This window comes from Peromyscus leucopus, chromosome 1 (genome assembly GCF_004664715.2).
Source record: "Peromyscus leucopus breed LL Stock chromosome 1, UCI_PerLeu_2.1, whole genome shotgun sequence".
NCBI lineage: Eukaryota > Metazoa > Chordata > Mammalia > Rodentia > Cricetidae > Peromyscus > Peromyscus leucopus.
The window spans coordinates 11169322-11191296 of record NC_051063.1 but is presented as its reverse complement, the minus strand read 5'-3'; the positions used below and the strand labels follow the sequence as shown (position 1 = coordinate 11191296).

The following is a 21975-nucleotide window of genomic DNA, read 5'->3' as shown; positions in this document are numbered from 1 at the left end:
AATAGTAAAGCCATGCATCTATCCATCTGGGGAAGCTGAAGCAGGGGAGGCCTTCTGTGTGCTGCTTGCTGCTCCAGGCCCGGAAAGCAGGGCAGACAGAAGGCCTGCCCTCATAGAGCTCATGTTCTCTTCAGAAAAAGAAGATGCTAAGGACAGCAAGTCAGGAGAAAAGCGAGACAGCAAAGGGAAGGTAGGAAAAGGAACAAGAAGGGATTAAAATTTAAGAGATGTTCTGGAAGATACCAAGAAGGGGAGAGAGCAATAACTGTAGGAAGAAACCTGCACATGTCTGCAAAAATAGGATTCCAAGTAGAGGGTGTGATGAGTACTGGAAGCTCTAATGGTAAACTGTTCTTCATTGATTGTCTAACACATCTGCCAAGCAACTGCCTATCATATGCATGCCCTCGCACATCAGCAACGTGCATTGGTGATGAGCACCAAAGAGGCCTTTGCTGTTGGGCAATTATAATACATTCTAACAACTGCTTTACTAGTGAACAGCTAGAGGTATTCTAGGAGATGAGGGAAAGACCATGTCAATGGGGACTATGATGGTGAAAAGGTCACATACTGGTATGCGACCTTGCTCATAGTATTGGGCGACCCTGTCCCCATACCCTTGGCACAAAGCCCTAGAAGTCTCTAAGAGAAAGGAATTCATTTCCTAAAGGGGTGTCCCTGACTTGTAGTTGGAGTTTTCCTGTGTCCAGCTCAGTCTGCAGCCACTCAGACCCAAGTAAACACACAGAGGCTTATATTAATTAAAACTTCTCGGCCATTAGCTCAGGCTTCCTACTGACTAGTTCTTACATTTAAATTCAGCCCATTGTTGTTAATCTATATGTCACCACATTTTCTGTGGCTTTACCTGTGTGCTATTACATGCTGCTCCCTGGACAGCAGGCTTGTAGTCTCGAGACTCAGCCTTCCTCTTCCCAGAATTCTCCTTGTCTACTTATCCCACCTATACTTCCTGCCTGGCTACTGGCTAATCAGCGTTTTATTAAACCAGTGTACAAAAGCATTATCCCACAGCACTGACTTAACCATCTCTCACCACCCTCTTCTTGGCTGCCATACCTGCAGATTGCCCTGAGTTCTGTTTATCCTGCTCATCAGCTTGGACCTGCCAGACCTGTCAGGAGGGCCTGACAAAAGTGCATGAGGTCTGCACAGCACCCAAGGAGTGTGCGGCCGTAGAGTACTGGGATGAAGGCGCTCACAGGTGCCAGCCATGTCACAGGAAGTGCTCCCGCTGCTCAGGGCCTGCGGAGGACCAGTGCTACACCTGCCCTGGAGAGACTCTTCTTCTTAGTGAGTTATAACACGTGTCCAAGGCCAGCCATGATCGATCTCTCTCTCTCTCTCTCTCTCTCTCTCTCTCTCTCTCTCTCTCTCTCTCTCTGCCTGCAGGGGATGATACCTGATGCCCAGTGGCTGTTAACTTTTTTCTGTCCTTTTTTATTTTTCTTTATATTTCATTAACATTGTTCATACCTACAGAAAACAGACAAGATGGAATGGTCCAAGGAACACACTGCCCTTTGCCCACTTGCCCCACTTGTAACCATCATCCCCGCTCCCTGTGTGCATGCATTTGCTAATCCACAATCTATCTTTTTTCTCAAACATTGAAAGATAAGCTAGACACATTTCAGTCCCTTTCCCATGAACATTTTGCTCTATGTTTCCTAGCACAGGGACAATTTCTTCATAACACAGCACATTGTCAGTACTAATAAATTCGCACTGATACAATGAGCAATGGCTCAGTGATTTAGAACACTTGTTGCTCTTGCAGAAGATTCAAGTTTGGTTCCCAGCACCCATAGTGGCTCACAATCATTGAAACTCCACTTCCAGGGGATCTGATGCCCTCTTCTGACCTCTGTGGGTTCAGGCACACATGTGGTACACACACAAATAGGCAGACAAAACATTAATACACATAAAATAAGTCTAAAATTTTTAAAATATACTGTTAATATTAAATGGTTCCAGCTCCCCTTTAGGACAGGGTTTAGCATAAGGTCTACATGCATTTACCTTTCATATCTTATAGCCTCCTTCAGTCTGGAACACAGCTTGTCTCTGTACTTTATGCTGTGGACGTGTTAAAAGAATTCAGTCCCTGTTCTTCCTTTTGAGTTGGCAAGAGGCTGCCTCATGACTAGAAGGGGGTGTGCTTTCTTAGTCAAAAGAGGCAGCTTGTGTCGTTGAGAGCCATGTCTGGAGTAGTGTGATATCCACCTGCTTCTCATCAGTAGTTTTCATGTAGATCCTCTCCTCAAGATAATTCGGTTTCTCCATTGACTCCCTAGTAATGAGTAGCCTGTGCCCAGACACCCTAATCATGTAGCCAGTCCACTCTTGTCATAGTTGCCTCTTGATTTAGTCATTGTTGGTTAATTAATCATTTTGGCTAGGTGTGGTGGCACATGCCTATAATCCTAGTACTGGAGAGGTTGAGACAGGAGGATCTCAGGTTCAAAGCCAGTGTGGACTACATAGAGCAAGACCCTGTTTCCAAAAAGTGAAAAGGCAGGACATAGAGGCATATACCTGTAATCCCAGCAATAGAGGTGAAGACAGGAAGATCAGGAGTACAAGACTACTCTTAGCATTTTTTTCATTTGTTTGTTTGTTTTTCAAGACAGGGTATCTCTGTGAAACAGTCCTGGCTATCCTGGAGCTCATTCTGTAGACCAGGCTGGCCTCAAACTCACAGAGATCTGCCTGCCTCTACCTCCCCAGTGCTGGAATTAAAGGCATGTGCCAACACTGCCCAGCTATCTTAGCTTTATAAGAAGTTTGAGGCCAGTCTACATAAAACACTGTCTCAAAAATAATCAATTAATCAATTGATTGATTAATTAAAAAGAGATGAATACATGGAAGCCCAGAAAATATCAGCATTGTTCTTCCAGTCAGCAGAATAGAGCTCAGAGGGAACAATCACAGTACAAAATAGGTGGCCAGCCTCCCCCTCTTGATGAGATATCATCAACAAGGGCATTGGAACCCCCCTACTACACATAGGGTTACCCGTCCTCAATACCATGCTGGCCTCTCACAATAGGCAACACTTGGAAACACCATCTTCTTTGCCCATTTTAGGTTGATAAACTTCCTTTCTCGAAGTTATTCCTCATAAAAATAGCCCTTCTGACTAGATCTCTCACACAATCTCACCCGTTAGAACATTCTCTTCTAGTAATGACCCATCTGGGGTCACTTCAGATTCCTTCTTACAGAGAGAAAGCCATATCATTAGTGAAGGTCTTCCCTTAATCTGGGAATGTAAAAGAATTTAGAGTTAAGCCTTGATACAGAGTCTGCTCCCAAAGGCAGGGGCAGGGAATTTGCCCTGGCCTGATTCTCTCACACTCGACCCTTCCTGCCCCACACCACCAGAAACAGGCTATTTATAAATAAGACTGTGATAGACTAATTATGCTCTTCCTAAAGATGTCACAACTTAATCTCTCAATCCTGCAGGTATATATTTTATACGGTAAAGGGGACTTTGTAGATGTGCTTAATGAAAGATCTTGGCATGGGACTATTATCCTGACATAAACAGATGAGACCAACATAATCACAAGGTTCTGATGAGAGCAGAATTAGAAGTAGGTGTATGTTGATGGGATCAGAGGGACAGAGAAGATACCACCCTTGAGTGAAGGGGCTCCTGAGCTCATGAACACAGATGCCCTCTAAAAGTAAACAGGGCAGGAACAGATCCCCCCCACTACCTCTAAAAGGAATGCAGCTCTGTACACACATTTTAGATTTCTGGCCTCTGTAGTAGTGAGGTGATCAGTTCCTGTCTTAAAGCCACAAAGTTAGTGGTCAGTGTTGTAGCAACAATAGAAAACTAGAGCAGAGGACCCCAACAAGCATCAGCTCCCATAGCCCCCAGCCTGCACTTTCCATTCTGCCTGCTGTGGCCTGTCCATGCCACCCCTGTCTTCACTGATGTCAATCAGCCATGGGACCTCATCTCACTCTTCATGCAATGCCTCCTTGCCCAAAGAGGGGATGTGTGGGAGCCACAGGTCAGGCTTTCTATCAAGACACACTCTTTCCTTCTTGCACAGACACGACCTGTGTGAAAAGCTGCCCGGAAGGATACCACACTGACAAGGACAGCCACCGGTGTGTGCTCTGCCACAGCTCCTGCAGGACCTGTGAAGGACCACACAGCATGCAGTGCCGCTCCTGCCGACCTGGTTGGTTCCAGCTGGGCAAAGAGTGCTTGCTGCAATGCAGGGACGGGTAAGAACCACCTCATCCTACAGCCACTCCAGATGGCAAGCCATTTGCCCGTGAGGAAAGGAGGGCTCAGAATAAAGACAGCCACAGTAAAGCCTCCCTGCTAGCGGGGAGCGAATATGAGCCAGGCCACAGTGAAGGATGAGAAAAGGGAGAAACAGTGTGTTCCAGTGAGAGAACACACTAAGCCAGATGGTCCCATGAGACCAAGTAATTAACCATCCTCAGGACCTGGCCTCACTGACAATGCACAGATATGTGCGGTTGCAATGCAGAGCGGTCCCTCTTCCCCTCAGAATGACCCACATGCATTATTAGAGGTTCTTTTTTTTCAGTTTGGGGATGTGATATGATTCAGGGTTAATATGAAAGCCTAAGCAGTATAGGTGGGACACTGATCACACAAAGGGAACAACTTCAGTTACCATCTCCATTTGCACCCCCATGGACTCTGCAACCTGACAGACCTCCACAAATGTCCCAACCTCCACAATCTGCTTTGGTTCTAAAAGCCACTTTGACGCTGAGATGAAGTGCTAAAATAAAGGCAGTTGTGAATAAGAACTTGGTTATTTTTCTGCTAAGAACAACTGCTGATGTGTATATCAGGGCTGGTTACAGACCCTCTGGGAAGAAAGTTTGACTGGGCCATACCCTCCCAGCATTCCACAACCCTACCCACTCTTTCCCAAGCAGTAACCCAGGACCCTGAGAGATTCCAGACACAAACTGAAGGACCTCCCCTGGATGCTTTCACCCCAATGAGCACCTTTCTTTGGCCCTAAGTGATGTCCGTATGCTTCATTTATTTCCTATATATTGGCTCATGTTTTGCATATCTCATTCATTTACTCACATTGTCCACACAGGTTAGTGTAAGAGCACCTTGTATGTCTGCATTAGCTGAGTTAAAGCCCATCCTTTAGACTTCAAAGGCTTGTCTTTGTCCTGGTATCTTCTCATGAAAAAGGAAAATTCAGTTCCTGGAAGAAAAAAAAAAAAAGTCTCTTGTTTTTCATGTGTGCTACCAACTCTTCAGTGATTTGGGGCAAGTACTAGCCATATGCATTAGTGATGACATGATCCTGCCAGGCACGGATCATAGAGAGGCAGACATGAGCCACACCACCTCTGGCCATGTCCTTAAGACCTTGATCTGATTTGGAAGGTATCTGTCCACCTGCAGCGCACTCTTGTGTTTCATTGGGGATTGACAGATGAGGTTTTACATACCATCTCCCATTTGACCCTAAGCACGTTCTCTAGATGTTCTAAGTCGTGTTTTTGGACCTATAATATTTGGGACGACAATATAAACTCAGAAGGTATGCTGTGAGAACTCAAAAGTCCACAACTAATACAAATACACACTATTTATAGAGTTCTGGTCACCAGTATAACAACTTTCTAGTGTTCAATTGAAGCGCTAGTAATAGCCCCAAGTTACAAGTAAGGAATATGAGGCACAGAGAGAGTGAGTGACCCACCCGAGGGCAAACAGCTCATTAGGCGGTACTGCCAGGATTTGAAACCACACTTGTTCCAGAGTCTAAGTTCCTTTTTTTTTTTTTTTTTTGGTTTTTTGAGACAGGGTTTCTCTGTGTAGCTTTGCGCCTTTCCTGGGACTCACTTGGTAGCCCAGGTGCCTCGAACTCACAGAGATCCGCCTGGCTCTGCCTCCCGAGTGCTGGGATTAAAGGCGTGCGCCACCACCGCCCGGCGAGCCTAAGTTCCTAACCATCACGTTCTGCTCTCTCATTTTCATGGTCAATGGGATAAAATGTTTCTGAAGTCCCTAGGGCATCACTGGGCATACAGCAGAGCTTAGTGAATGGTCCTTATCGTTAGCACACTGACTCTCCAAAAGTCTTTCGAAAGGGATTTACATCTATTTATAAAGACTAGCATCAATCATATGACCTCATATTTCAAAATGTTTCTAAATTGAGAAATCAGAAGATCCATTCAGAGCTACATTTGAAATTGTCTTTCGAGCTGGGTGTAGTGGCACAGGCTTGAAGTCATTGCCATGGTCCTGCTGCAGCCTGGGGTCAGGTCCTGAGGTGGGGAAGGGGCACAAGCGAGAAGAAATGACTTGTCCAACCACCAGATGAGTTTCACACAAGTGGCCGGTCCCAAATAGCTCCAGCTGTCTTTACTTATACATCAAAAACAAACATGTTTTTCCATATGAACAAACAAGTTTTTCCCATCCTCCAACATCAACCTCCAGCAAAACCAAATAGGTCAAATATGTTTTTTCCCAACTTTTACATCAAAACATCTTTAAACCAAAAACAACACTTATCATTTTGTTAGCTTGGCCAAATATTGAGCCAGGTATATCCTGTCTTTACAGAACTAAAAGGTGATTGACATAGGCACACATTTTCAAGGGCAACAATCTTGTTCAAAATATATTATAGAAATAGGGATGATCTGTCTCTGATCCTGTCAGCACTGAATCAAAACAGCTCCCAGGTCAGAAGTGACAGCTGGCATCCCCAGACAAGAAACCTGAGAAGAACCAGCTCCCAAAGAATTTTAGGGGAAAACTATCCAAGAAAAAATGGGGTTTCCAGGAATGATCACAGCTGTCCCATGTATGATTGACAAAATGACACTAAAACTGCCGAGAGAATCATAAATATTACAAGAAAGAAGAGGGTACGCAGGCTTCGAGGTCCCAGCAGTCTACTCAGCAATGTCCTGAAGTCCACTGGTCCTTGCCCAGTGAGACTGTCCCCGTGGGTTTTTGCTTCATCTGGAAACTCACTGGACAAGCACTCATACACTGGTCCAAAACTAGGCTGCACAGCTCCAAACAAGTCCGATAGAATTCAAAAGGCTGAAGCAAGATATTTGCTATGAAATTTGATGCCAGCCTGAACTATAACAAGAGTTCAAGTCCAGTCTGACTATACATGGGAGATTCAGTATATTCAAAATGATGGTGATGATGATGATGATGATGATGATGATGAAAGGAAAGGAAAGCTCTTCCACCCAGGGTATGACTTACAGGTAGTAGCAGTGATGGAAGAGAACTTTTGGGCCACCACTGTGTGTGACTTTGGCCTTATAGGTGCTTCCAGCTCCATGTTCACAGACAGCCAGGGTTGGGAGTGCTATAACACTCAGTGTACAGGGAAGAGAACCCACACTCACTAGCTTCGTTAGCATTTTGGCAATGATTCCATGAGGAACGTTAAGTGAAGAGACTGAAGAGACCAGGCCAGTGAGTGAACCCTGTCTGATACAGCCCTTAGTTCAGCAGAGCCCATTCAGCCCTCCATATCCTTGGTTTCCATACTTGGAACTATTCAAAAACAATGCATCTGCTGCTGAACACATGGGGGTTTTTCCTTATCATTATTTCTGAACCAATATAGCATAACAACTATTCCTGTAGCATTTATACTGCACTGAGAACCATTGAGAAAGAATTGAAAGCATAAAGGAGGAGGTAGAGTTAATGTACAGATACTGTACCATTTTATATATGGGATGTGTGCATATCTGGGCTTTGGTGTCCAGCTGCCAATCCCCTCAGATACTGAGGACATTGGTATCTATCTTCACTCCCTCTTGGTTTCAGATACTATGGAGAAAGCACCAGTGGTCGGTGTGAGAAGTGTGACCAGAGCTGCAAGTCATGCCGGGGCCCACGGCCCACAGACTGCCAGTCTTGCGATAAGTTTTTCTTTCTTCTACGCTCCAAGGGACAGTGTCACCGCACCTGCCCAGAGCACTACTACACAGATCAACACGCACAGACCTGTGAGAGGTGCCACCCAACTTGTGACAAATGTAAAGGTGAGAATATGCCTGTGTTTTGCAAATGAAAATGGAAATTTGAAAGATTTTCCTTCCTGTTCTGCCCCTCTCTCCTTCTTACCATATTGGGGGGTTGCCCTCACTTCCCAAACTTTTCCTCGGGCCTCTCCAGCATTAGCACACTCTCTTCACTCTCAGCTCCTACAACAGCCTTGATGCCTTTCAGGTTTCCTGTCTGTCAAGGCCGATACAGGGATCATTGTTCTATTCTCACTTCCAACTTCCTTCTCCACCTGTATGATCTCATCACTGTGGAAAATCCCTGAGAGAAACAGCTTAAGAGGAGGAGGGTTTGTTCTAGCTAAAGGCTGCAGAGGCTTCAGTCTGCAATCAGCTCGCTGTGCTGCTAAGGGCTTGTGATGAGGCAGAACATCTTGGCAGCAGGATCAGTCACAGAGTAGAGAAGATCAGCTCCTGGCAGACAGGAAACAGAGATGAGGAAGGGGAAGAAAAGCAGACACATACTTCCAGGGCAGGTCCCAAGTGCCCTACTTCCTCCACCTGACCCTACTTTGCACCATCTCCAATGAAGGTCATTAGATTATGAATCCATCATGAGACCCATCCACTGATTAAGTCAAGATCTAATTGCCTCCCCAGAGTCTGTCCTCGGGCAACCAAGCGCCCAGTTACATGAGCCTGCTGGAGGGGACATTTCATGTTCAAACTGTAACAACACTGATAGCACCTGTCTGGAGAAATCCGTTTATGTTCACCAGTTTAAAAACTCCCTAAGGTGCCGGGCAGTGGTGGCGCACGCCTTTAATCCTAGCACTCAGGAAGCAGAGCCAGGCGAATTTCTGTGAGTTCTAGGCTAGCCTGGTCTACACAGCAAGATCCAGGACAGGTACCAAAACTACACAGAGAAACTCTGTCTAAAACAAAACAAAACAAAACCTCCCTAAGGCATCTGCTTCAAGCTCTCCCAAGCTCCAGCATTGTTCTCCTGATGTCTGCTCATGTCAGAGATCATAAAGTCAACATTGGTGGGACCACCATTCAACACTGCTCAGGGTAGCACTTGGATGGTATCCCTGATTCTACCCTGTCCCCTTACCTTCTACTGAACACACCTACCTACGACTCAACTGCATTTCAAGACCTGTGGACCCTGTCCTAAGTATCCCTCGCATTAGATGTCCTTCTGGAGATGTCCAGAATCCTCTATCAGGCCTTTTGAAGCAGCTGGCAGGTCCCTGGGGCCCTCTGCCCCCCCCACCCCTGCGCCCCGACATGTTATCCCAGCACAGCCATTCTGAAACTTGAGTGTACTCATTTCTCTACATCTTGCCAGAAAAGACATTCACAATGAGTCCATGTAAGAGATGGTAGCACGCGTTCCCGTCCTCCTTTTCAAAACAGCCCTGACTTTCTCAGCCCTTCTAGATACATTTCATTTCTAACAGTCCTTAGGATGTTGGTTGGCATCATGTTAATTTGTATTATCCTAAGTTTAACAAAATAAGGACATTTCATGCAGGTATAGAACAAACATGCTTCCTTGTTTCCCCTCCATGTACTGCTATCCCACCTGTGTAGAGATGTAGCCCAGGTTAGACACATGTCTTTAAACACGCATGCTTGTGCACCATCCTCTTCAGCATTCGCCTACCCAGCTTCCATTTTTAAAAGTGATTGCTGGAGAGGGGTGAGGCAGGGATAGAATAGATTTTATTGTTGGACTGGGGGGTGGGAATCAGGTGGAGAAGAGGAGAGGAGATAGGGTTGAGGGATGGGATGTGGGGAGAGACCTCTGGGATTGAGGGGCATTTGAGGGCTGGTATGAAAACCTAGTGCATTGGAAACCTCCTAATATATATAAAGGTGGTCCTAATAAAGTCTCCTAATAATGGGGGAGATGAAGTCCCAACCCACAGAAATCCCAAAACAACTCAGACTGTTGCCAAGACAATAGGTTGCCAACCACAAACTGATAGCCAGATCCTATTGCCAAAGATATCACCCTCATAGCTCATGGAATATGGGGAAGTTGAGCGGATCCCTACATAGAACCTTCACCCTTACATCATAGCATCTTCAGTGTTGGTAGGTACTCTGCAGGTTACCAAAACAGAAACGTGAACACCAACCCAGGCACAAACCTTTGACCTACAATCTGTCCTGCCTGGAAGATATGCTAGGGCAGTGTGGCACAGAACTTGTAGGAGTGGTCAACCAATGTTTGACTTGATTTAAGGTGCACTCCATGAGACAGAACCCATATCTGACACTGCTTGGGTGACCCCTGTTGCCTGGCACAGTATCCTGGCATTATCCCTTTCTCTTTGTGATCTCTCAGTCTCCATGGTTCATCTCTAAGTCCTGTGACATCTTAAATATCTCCCAATTCCATCTCTCCTCTCTTAGTCATTAGTTTGGATTTAGTCTTGGTTTTGGACTCTCACAGGGCATTGCTTGAATTGCCAGTTAGTACCAGTTGGCTAAGTGGTCTTCCTGTCCCCATTGTGAACCACTAGTGGCCATCCAGTCTTCCATGCTGTCCTATTGACTTTACACAGCAGATACAGCCCTGTGCTGATTTTAGTCTAGTGTTTAAAGTCTGCATATGAGGCTCCTGCCCCATGGCCATAGCTCTTCCTCCATCTTCAAATCCAAGCACAATGATTTTCTATAAATCTGAACCAGCCTCACCTCCTGCCTCTCCCCAGAGCGCTTTGCCAGGACTGCTTCTGCTCCATGACACTCGGTTATGTCTTCTCAAAAGCCTTTCCCCAGCCTTCCATCCGGTGTTCCCCTATGATCTACGTATCCATTCATCTATTCATTTACTCAACAAATATTTATCTGGCTCTGTGGCTCAGACAATGTGCACACAACTATGAACAAAGCAGACCAGGTCCCTGGAAGTCAGGTCAGTTTACTTGGTGTGATTTTCCTTCTTAGTTTTGTTTTGGGAAACTGTTACTAGGGTGAAAAAAAAAATTTAAGGGGAGGAAGAGTTGATTTTAGCTCACAATTCCAGGTTACAGTTCATCACTGGAGTAGAAAAGTCAAAGAAACAAGAACTTAAAACACCTGGTCACACCCACACATAAGTGTGATAAAAATGAGATGTCAACAAACGACTCTATTGTCATTTGCTAAACTAGACAGCCCTAGTTCCTACCCATTAGTGCTGTGCAGTGGTCCAGCAGCGGATAGCTGGTTTCTAATTAAGAGCAGGCAACCATCATTAGGTAAGCTAATGTCTCCTAACAGAGGCGCATCAAAGCTGAGCACCAGCCACAGCTGAATATTTGTATGTGGATTGGATTGGAGATGTCATTCATGATATCAGAGGACAGTGTAAGAACTCTACATTTCTCCACTGGCCCTGAGATTCCCTACCAAACTAAAGGTGTCAGCTTTGAGCATTCCTTGCCCAAGTTCATCACCACAGGATCCCCAAGACAGGGTTCAGGGGTGATTGGCAGTACTGGGTGTATCTTGGGAAAGCCCGAATGTTGTATTCTCCTTTCTCTTCCTGCTTGGGCCCTGGAACTCACCCAGCTATCATTTTCTTCTGGCCTTGGTGTTCATCTCCTCTGCCGACCTTTCTTCTCATACCACACACACCCTTTGCTAATCGGTGACTCTTGTGCTAACTCTGGTTTTGTAACACAGAGATTATGAAATTTGGGGATCCCCACCTTAGGCTATAAATTGAATAGAAAAAAAGGGGGATTGTAAATTTTTCTGAAACATTAACTGCCATACTAAGAAATGAGGATTAGGGGGGAAATCTAGAAAATTTTGGCAATCTAAATCAGTGGTGTATCTGTGCTTCATCCACTTTGGTTTGTCCGATAATTTTAGTTGTTAAAAAGGAAACGCTCTGCTGAGCTCGAGGGCACACACCTGTAAGCCCAGCACTTAGAAGACTGAGACAGGAGGATTGTGAAAGTTCGAAGTCAGCGTGTTCTACTCAGGGACACCCTGTTGGGAAAAGGAAGAGGGTTGAGGACAGAAGGGAGGAGAGAGGAAAGGGAGGGAGGAAGAAAGACAAGAATAGCATTCCAAAGCTCTGGGAATCAAGCGCATTACACACTAACCTAATCTCTACCATGGCGTGTAGCCGGCCCGTGTCTCCAGAGTCCTTCGTCGCTTCAACACATTTGCCTTTTAATTTCTCCTCCTCACACAGTTGTGAGCCCTGAACTTTCTCAAGCTGCCTCTTCCTGCACAGCCCCTCTCACAGACACAGGCCAGGCCTGCCTTGCAGGAGTTGAATTTGGCTGGCTGGCTTGGGGGGGTGGGAGGTCAGTGTGAGGAAAAGCAGATGGTGAGCTGTTCTGAATTTTAAGGAAATGTCAAAGGTCTGTCTTTCCAGCCTCGAAGCTCCTTAGAAGCAGTAATAGGCGCAGGCTCTTAGCCTTGAAAAAAACAAAAAAACAAAACAAACAAAACCAGAAAACACTCAGGAAATTAACCCTTTATGAAAGATCCTGAGTGCTTCAGTGTGCAGGGCTTACAATACAGCATGTGAGAGAGCCACTCACTGATTTCCACCAAGGCTGACACGCACCACTGAACACTGCCTCGGGTCTGGACTTCAGCCAGATTGGGAAGGGAGCAGTCCATAGTTCCAGTCACACAGGGAGAGGTCTGGTAGCCTGCCAATAGCAGGGAGGCTCTGTACATGATAATGCATATTTCAAACCATCTACCAAAGAGAGTTGGGATCCTCAGGGAAAGCACATGTCTGATGTGACAGGAGGAGAAGTAAAGGCTTCATAAACGTTCCTCTTTCAGTGCTGCGAATGGAACCCATTTGTACATCCTTGTACATGCTGGGAAAGGGCCTACCACAGGCTACACCCTGGCCCCTCGGGTTTCAGAAGCATCCACAAGATTTCTCATTTTCTAAAGATCTTTTGCTGTGACACACAATCTTTTGCCTTCAAATCCTCAGTGTCCAGACTGAGAGTTTTGTGGATAAGTCTTTACTTTGTCTTGTAGATGCTTGTCGTATTCCCAGTCACCTTTCAGCTTCAATTTACTTGACATTTTTCCTTACTCCTGAGTGTTCTGACATCAAGACAGAGGTTAGAATCTGAAATCTGTCTCATAATACGATTCTTTCTTTTTTTTCTCTCTCTCTCTTTCAGGAAAGGAGCCATGGGATTGCTTATCCTGTGTGTGGAGCTACAACCTCCTGGGAGGAATGTGTACCTCAGAATGTCCTGTAGGGGAGTACAGAGATGAAGAGGTACCTTGGGTTGGTGTGTGCACCCCACCCCCACCCTGATGGAACTCAATTCCTACATGTCATTCTGGGAAGTGAAAACAGCCTAAATTCCTACACTGGCCACAGCCTAGACTTAACACTGTAACATCTCTTTTCCTCATAAAATAATCAAGCTACTGACCCACAGCTTCCACTTGATTCACAGGAACTGAAAGAATCTGAGGTAACTTGAGCCCTGGGGCTGTTCCAGTGTGACCACGGGAAGCTCAGTGCCCTATTACAGCAGAAATAGAAACTTCTCTTGCGCCGTCTGAGCAGACTCCTGAACACAGGAGGAGGCTCGCTGGCCCTGCTCTTTCTTCCTCCATATCTTATCATAAGGCCGATAACGGCCTTTCTCGGGAGCCACAGATTTCCTGAACCCCTTCACTTTCTTGATTATGTTTCAAAACTTAAAACCATAAGAAAATGCATCATTGGTGAAATTAAACAAATCAGCATATTTACATATAAGCTCTCTTTGAATTCTCATGTCAGAATTACAGTTCACAGAGGCAGGCTCGGAGAAACTAAATAATTTGTTAACTACCACATGGATAGGAAGTCACACAGGGAGAAGTGCACTCTGAGGATTTGACAGTAACGGCCGAAAACACTCGGCATCTAACATGCTCCCAAACGCTGCGAGAAAAGCCATTTCCACTCCTCTTTTTCTTTTATGCATTTATTCTCAGTGGTGCCTAATGTTTGCTCCACCAATGAACACCCAACCTTTCTGTCTCCCCTCTTCCTCTTCCATCTCACGGAAGTTACCGATGTATGATAAGAAGGTATCTTCTGGGCCAGCGATAGGGCTTAGCAGGTAAAAATGCTTGCTGCCCATGAAATTTGAGTGTAATACTCAGATCCCATGGTACAAGGAGAGAGCCAACTCCTAAAAGTTGTCCTCTGACCTCCTGGTGATATATGCATCTGTACACACACACAACAACAACAACAACAATAATAATAATAGTAATTTTTAAGATAAGGTGTCTTTCCCTAACCAGTATTTCTAGCACCAGGCAAGGAGAGTGTTGTTGCCATGGACTTTGAATTCTTTTCCAATGAGTTTTAAGTGTCTTAGTTATAATATTCTATATTATTATTTATATTTATATTATATAATTATAATCACTAATTATATTCTGAGTCTGAGCACAGGAATCCAGGAACCACAGAAGGCAAGCAGTTAACTAATAAAAAAGAGTAAAAGCCAAAGGAAACCATAGCACTAACTTAATAAAAAGTAGAAATCTAGCCGGGCAGTGGTGCATATCCTTAATCCTAGCACTTGGGAGGCAGAGCCAGGCGGAACTCTGTGAGTTCTAGGCCAGCCTGGTCTGCCGAGCAAGATCCAGGATAGGCACCAAAACTACACAGAGAAACCCTGTCTCAAAAAAAAAAAGAGAGAGAGAGAGAGGAAGAAGTAGAATTCTAATCCAACATTCAGGAGACTGAGGCCAAAGCAGGAGATCGTGAGTTTGAAGCCAGCCTAGGCTACATAACAAAAACAAGAACCGCACATACACACAAAAGTAAAAGAATGGAGGGCTGGAGAGATGGCTCAGAGGTTAAGAGCACTGGTTGTTCTTCCAGAGGACCTGAGTTCAATTCCCAGCAACCACATGGTGGCTCACAACCACCTGTAATGAGATCTGGCGCCCTCTTCTGGCCTGCAGTCACACATAACGTATACAATAAAAAAAAAAAAAAAAAAAAAGTAAAAGAATGGAAATTGTTGTCACCTATGTGTTGGTGACAGAATACAAGATGCTGGGAACCACCTCAAATTGAAGAACATCCAGAAGGGGGCCCCTGCCATGCTACTCTGCTCCTGACATTGCCAAGTGAAGGTGATGACTTCAGCTTTAGCAGAGCTCGATGCAATGCGGAGTGGTGTGGAAATGTCTAACTGCAAAAGTATATGGCAAAGTTCCAACACAGCTTGTCCTTGACTCCCGTTGTCTTTGAGGTAGAGGCTCGTTACATTATAACAAAATACTCCAGTAGCCTGACATTCTCCTATTGTTGCACCTAGCAGGTCTCAGAGGTCAGGGCCCAGCAAAAGTTTCCTCCAGTTGTCCACAGTTGTCAGTTTGGTCTTTTGCCCAGCACAGATAAAATGGTGTTGAACACCCATCTCCCCGCCAGAACCACTCACATCCTTCCTTATTCATAGAGACAAGAGGGACTAGCCATTGGAGAACCCCAGTTCCCGATTACTACCTCTGCTCTCAAAGACAACCTCTTTCCTGTCCTTACCAGGCAGTAGAGTTACACTGTAAACAATGCCACGAGAGCTGTGTGGAGTGCAAGGGACCGGGTGCCAAGAACTGCACCGTGTGCCCCGCCGGGCTACTGCTGCACATGGATGACAGCCGCTGCCTTCGCTGCTGTAACGCTTCCCACCCCCACAGATCCCAGGACTGCTGTGACTGCCAGAGTACCACAGGTGAGGACTGGCAGGACACCGCCTACAGAAAATGGCATGTCCTCAGAAAGCTGATGGGAGCAACGGGAGAGGAGTATGGCTACTTCAGGAGGTGCCTGCTGTGTGCCTACTATACTTGAAATCTCCTGGCTCACAAGTGGTGTTTGTCATTCTTCACTGTGACAAATACCTGAGGAAAACTGTTTAAAGGAGGGTTTATTCCGGCTCATTGTTTCCGAGATGTGAGTTCATGCTCACTTGGCTCTCTTGTTTCCAGGCAACGGTAAGCCTCAGCACCACGTCAGGAAGCACGTGGTAGAGCCGCACAGCTCACCTCATGACAGTCAGGAAGCAGAGACGCTTGAGAAAATATGTCTTTCCAGAGCATGCCCCCAGGAACCCATTTCTTCCACCTAAAACCCAACACCTATTTTTCACTACCTCCAAATAAGGTCACCATATTATGGGTCCATCAACAGACTCATCCATTGAATAGGTCACCCCTCAGGACCTTCACTTTCCAAAAGCTCATCAGCTAGCAGCCAAGCCCCAAGACATTGGGGATATATCTCAGGTTCAAACTGTAAATCAAACAGACCCCATATTAACAACAAAGAGACAGAGGCCCTAAGCTTGGATTAGTATACTCAAGTCCACAGCAATAAGAGGCTGGGTCATCTAGAGCCAGGCTTGGTGGATGTGTACATGAGCCTGAGTGCTTAGGAGATAGAAGAAGGGAGATCAGGAGTTCAGGGCCACCCTCAGCAACACGGAAAGTCTGAGGTCATCTGGGGCTACGTCAGTTTTTTGAGACTGGACTTCATCTTTTAAAAAATCACATACACGCATGCGCACACACACACACACACACACACGTACACCCCAGATGTCTGCTCAATTGGAACTTGAACATAGGCCTGTTGGGCTGCAAAGTCTTGAAGCCCCACATTCTTTTTACAGCTATGCTGCCCCCAGCTTAACTAAGTCCGGAGTCTGACCTTCATAAATGTATTTTGCTCCTTTTTATCTTTGCTCCTGAGGGAAAGGGGGAAAGGAATTGGTTTTCTTGATTCCACTGAAGAATCATTCTAATGTAGCTCAAATTGGGCCATTTTGTTGGAGACAAAGTGTTTTAGAAATGGGCTATCACTGAGAGCTAAGAATAAATGAAATGACTTTACCAATTCCAAGTCTCAAATGTTCTCCAATCTCCAACCCCAACGTGTATATTAAAACTTAGAGAGATCCTAGGGCCTGGAGATGGCTCTGAGTTTAAGAGCTTCCATATGACTGCTCACAATGTATGTAACTCCAGTTTCAGGAGATCCGGTGCCCTCTTCTAGTCTACTGAGGCACCAGACACACATGGAGTGCGCATACATGCCTGCAGGCAAAACATACATACATACACTGGGCAAGAATTTTACCACTGAACCTCCAAGGCAAGCCACTCATACACATAAAAATAAAAATGAGTACATCTTCAAACAAAACAGAACTTACAGATTCTGAATGGAGTGATCCCTTCTAAGTGAAAAACACACTCTTAAAATACAGTCTCTCCTCCAGAAATTGACCATTTCCTTGGGATTCAGATCTGTCATGCTTGACCAAAACTAGTGTATGTTGTTTGTTCTGTCCATTTTTAAGTAAAGAAAACCTGAGGCTCATAACTGATGCCGGCCCTCTGTGAGGTTGGGGTGGGGGAAGATGTTTTGTTTTGTTTTGTTTCAGCCTTTCCACTAGTTTCCAGGTATCGCCTTTCCATAAACTAACCCTTCCCTTCCTCAGCCTTTACCCACCAGGAGCAGCTGGTATCCCCAGATCCTCATCTGCACGTCCCTCAGGATCTCATGCTGGACTGTCAGCTGAGAACAACAGTCCTCCTTACATCAATGTTCTTAAGTGAAACCAGAAGCATGAACTTCTTGGGTGCAGTTTCTGAAATGTCAGTTCCAAGAAATAGCTCAACAGTCTTCCTGGTTTCTAAGATGCTCTTAAAGAGCTGTCTGGGGCAACCCTGCCAAAAAAGTGCAGATCCTCTCGGGCTAAGGATACAGTTCCATTACCATAGTATGTGTATGAGGAGAAATAAGGAGCCCACATAGTCAAAGTTGCTTGTATCTTTGTTTCTGAGATAGTTTCCCCCTACAGAGAAACCAAATGGTAGAGGCTGACCCTGACCCAGCACCCTAAGACCAAGGATAGTAAGATGTGAGTGGGTTTGACACCCTGAAAAGAAAATAACCTCCAAAGGTCCAGTGTAGATTCTCCTGCCTCAGGAGCTGTGTGCCACAGACAGACTTATCTGTCCCTCTACTGTGTTCTCACTTCCTCCAGGGGAAAGTCTGTGCTGACACTGTTAATGTTGAATACAATAATGATAATACTGCTGTTTTATAGGACACATTTTTGCTTGATGGGCAAAATCCTGTTAGGATAAAATAGAAATCCTATTAAACACCAGCAAAAAGAAGAGAGGGGGGGTTACTTAGTTGTAGGGGTGCTTGCAAGGTCTTTATGGCAGAGGAACACGAAAGGGGAGTAGGGAGGGGAAGAGAGGGGAGGAAGAGCCTACTGTGTATTAAAATGTGTACATCCAACTGGGCAGATACCTACTCCTCTAGTTGCTTCATACTTTCTTTGTCTTACTGTATGGTGGATTAAAAAGAAAAGATAATAACATTCATTAAGCAGCTCAAGTCATACTGCCCAAATGAATGACTATAAAATAAGAAAAATCAGCTAAATGCTCAAGTTGTGCCATACACTGTTTTGGTTCCCCAATGTCTTCAGGGAAGCCCTGAAAAACAGGCTTATCAATAAGAAAGGGAAGGCCTCCAGAATTCAAGGATTTCAATTATACTATAAATCTCTTACCATTTAAAATGGCAGTTGGGATTTTAAGATGATAAAATATTCCTTTCCTTGCTCAGGGAGTGCCACTGATATCCAAGGAAACCAAACATATGGTCAGAGAATTTGCCTCCAGAATCCCACCTGGAGTTGAAGTTAATGGATTGGAAAGTCCACTTGTTCCACAACACAGTTCTTGTCTATGACAAACAAGTTGGCCTAATTTCCAAGGCCACACATGACTAAGGGTCGGTAGGCTTTATGCTTCACTGGTCTTGAAGGGTAGGAGAGTCACGTAGGACCAGTCTAAAAGATAGTTAGGGAGATGTCTCCGTCTTAGGAAATATCAGAGTTCTTGTTTAGCAGTAGTTAAGAAAAGAAAACACACTTCTCAGGAATGGAAAAATCACTGAGAACGTTGGACCCTTAGAGACTGGCTCATGAGATATAGGGGTCCAGGGTCCCTTGTGGATCTTAAATTTACCATTCTCGGAGCTTTAGTTGGTTTTATAAAACATGGACTGGGACTCCCGTGGGGGACATACTGAGTTTTTGTAGAGTGGTGTGCCTCCTAAGAAAACAGAAAAAAAAAAAAAAAAATGGTTCTACCACTTTACAGGTTTAAAAAAAAAACCAAAAAAAAAACAAAAAAACGGAGAGGCAGTTCTTTACTTTAGAATCTGATTTTCTCACTTCTGTTTCTTCTTTTTCCCTTGCTGCTGTCTCTGGGGCGGCCTTCCATCAGAGGAGTGCATCCTTCCAGCCAACGAAGCCGGTCCCTTGGAGCGCACCAAGATTGCTCTGCTGGTAACCTCGGGGGCCATGCTGCTGCTGCTGCTGGGGGCCGCTGTGCTCGTGTGGCGGAAGTCTCGAAGCCGACCTGTGGCCAAGGGGCGCTACGAAAAGTTGGCAGAACCCACCGTGTCATACTCCTCCTACCGGAGCAGCTATCTTGATGAGGACCAGGTGATTGAGTACAGGGACCGAGACTACGATGAAGATGATGAGGACGACATCGTCTACATGGGCCAAGACGGAACTGTCTACCGGAAGTTCAAGTATGGCCTTCTGGATGAGACAGAAGATGATGAGTTGGAATATGACGACGAGAGCTACTCCTACCAGTAATCGGAGCCGGCCTTGCGTCCCCATGGCTCTCAGGCCTGCTGGGAGCTACCATCACATTGGCTGAGGTTCGAGTGTTTGTGTTTTGTCCTAACTTTGTTTCCAACCTGAATATGATATGTAGGGATGCTGGAGTCTGCTGTGCTGCTTTTGACCAGCTGAGTGCTATGAACAGATCCTGCAAGGGGAGAACTCAACGACATTTTCCTCGAGGGTATGTCAAGACATGAAACGCAGGAAGTGAAAGAAGTGAGATCTGTTGGTACCCTCTAACCTGGTTTCTAAAGCGGACGGGGCAGAGGACCTGAAAGGATTCTTTCTGCTTTCAAGTTGCATGTTGGAGACCCCTGCTGCTTTCTGGAATGCTGATATTTGACTAACTAGTGGGAGATGGAGTGCCGGAGAGTTAGTTATTGGGGCTGGGGTGGGAGCTCTCTCTCCTTTCAATTGTGTTTAAGAAGAAAATCTGTAAAGATCACAAAACAGGGCTTGTAGTTTCTATTTTTCTTTTCTTTCTTTTTTTTTTTTGTTTTGTTTTTTGTTGTTGTTGTTGTTTTTCGAGACAGGGTTTCTCTGTGTAGCTTTGTGCCTTTCCTGGAACTCATGGCTGTAGCCCAGTCAGGCCTCGAACTCACAGAGATCCGCCTGCCTCTGCCTCCTGAGTGCTGGGATTAAAGGCAAGCACCACCACCGCCAGGTACCTCTGGGGAGCTGAAAAGACTATCACTCCTAAGGGCCCCATAGCTGACAGACCAAATGTTCACTGGGCTCTGGCTCCTTTGCAGAAACCCAGAACCATAGAGTTCATGGGCAGAGGGCAGGCAGCATCAAGTCCACAAGGAAGGAAATTGCTTCCAAGCATCACCCCCTCATGATTCTCCAAGAGCTTTTTTGATAGGAAATAATAAAAGAAAAATTGTAATGGTGACCTAACAACAAAAGGCAAATATTCCATCCACTCTAAAAAATTAAAGACTTGAGTTGCTAAATCAGAGCAAAGTTTTTCACCAACGAGTCCTCAAAGAAGCTTGGACTCTCCATAAGAAAAGTTGGGGTCGAGCTGAACATTTAAAAATTCCCAACGTGCTGCTCACAGGCTGCAGTCAGGCTGCAGACAGCTGCTCAGCTCTGTTCAGTTCCCTGACTTTGTGTCTGCACTTCCTTAGGTCTTTTTCCACTCTGGTCATATGTGTTCTTAGCTCATGCAGCTGTGGGCACTTTCTGCAAATGGTAATTCATGGGGGTGTGTGGGGGGGAAGCACTGAGTGCAAAAGGACACAAGCAGAGAGTCTCGTGGAGCCCCTGTTACAGGCAATGCCGCGTGTGGAACACCAGAAAGTGAGTGACACCATCGGATAGTGATAACAGTAATAAAAACGAGTTGCACACTTACCATGTGCCAGGCGCCAATCTAATTAACGTATCTCACCCACTACATACTTAGAAACTCTACCCGATGATGCCATCCATCCCTTATTTCTATAGGAAACCTGAGGCTTCCAAAAGGCTGAACCATCAAGGTCACAGACAGCTGATCAAGATTCAGGAAAGAAGAATGACTTTAAAGCATATTCTCTTAATAACTGTGCTCCACTGACAATGTGAAAACAAACATTCTAAACATAATAAAATTATGTATACTATTTTATTCTATGACAGTTATCCTACATACTATAGTAACATATGCAAATGTAAATAACATTTACTTGTGAGAAATCCCTATGCTGTGTTTCTTTAGAGAAAAGCCCTCAGAACACAGACCACTAAATAGTCTCTGTCAACAACCAGGTTCCCCTCTCCCAGGCTTTTTGAGGTAAAAAAACTCTCTTAGGATTGTGCAGACTACCATGGGAGCATGTATGGAATCAGTACAAAATCAATGAGTAAGCTGTGCGCCAGTAAAACTTTATTTAGGGATACTTAATATCTGAATTTCAGATCATTGTCACAGATCATGAAGTAACATCCATTTGATGGCCATTTAAAAACATGAGATCTCTGAAGTCCAGCAGCAGGTTGCTTCAAACTCTGCAGACACCATGAGTATCACATACACATAGGATCGAGGTCCCACATTTTTGATCATTTAAAATGACCTCTTCAAAATCCATTTAATTTCGGTCGTATCAGTGGAAGAATTCATCATTTCTTGCTGTGGAATTCCAAAGTTCAACTATAGAAAAAAAGTAATTTCGATTGTATGTGTCATTCATCTTCC

General features: G+C 45.1%; 1 protein-coding gene across 1 annotated transcript in view; it reads left to right on the top strand.

The window, feature by feature from the left end:
• The window catches only part of Pcsk5 (proprotein convertase subtilisin/kexin type 5), a 425182-nt gene extending 404937 nt beyond the window's left edge, over positions 1-20245 (top strand). The window contains 6 exon segments of the mRNA XM_028874891.2: positions 1090-1317; positions 4104-4281; positions 7877-8094; positions 13224-13324; positions 15611-15797; positions 19378-20245. Coding sequence (XP_028730724.1) covers positions 1090-1317; positions 4104-4281; positions 7877-8094; positions 13224-13324; positions 15611-15797; positions 19378-19760 — 1295 coding nt within the window. The 3' untranslated portion in view covers positions 19761-20245.
• Positions 20246-21975: the final 1730 nt, after the last annotated feature.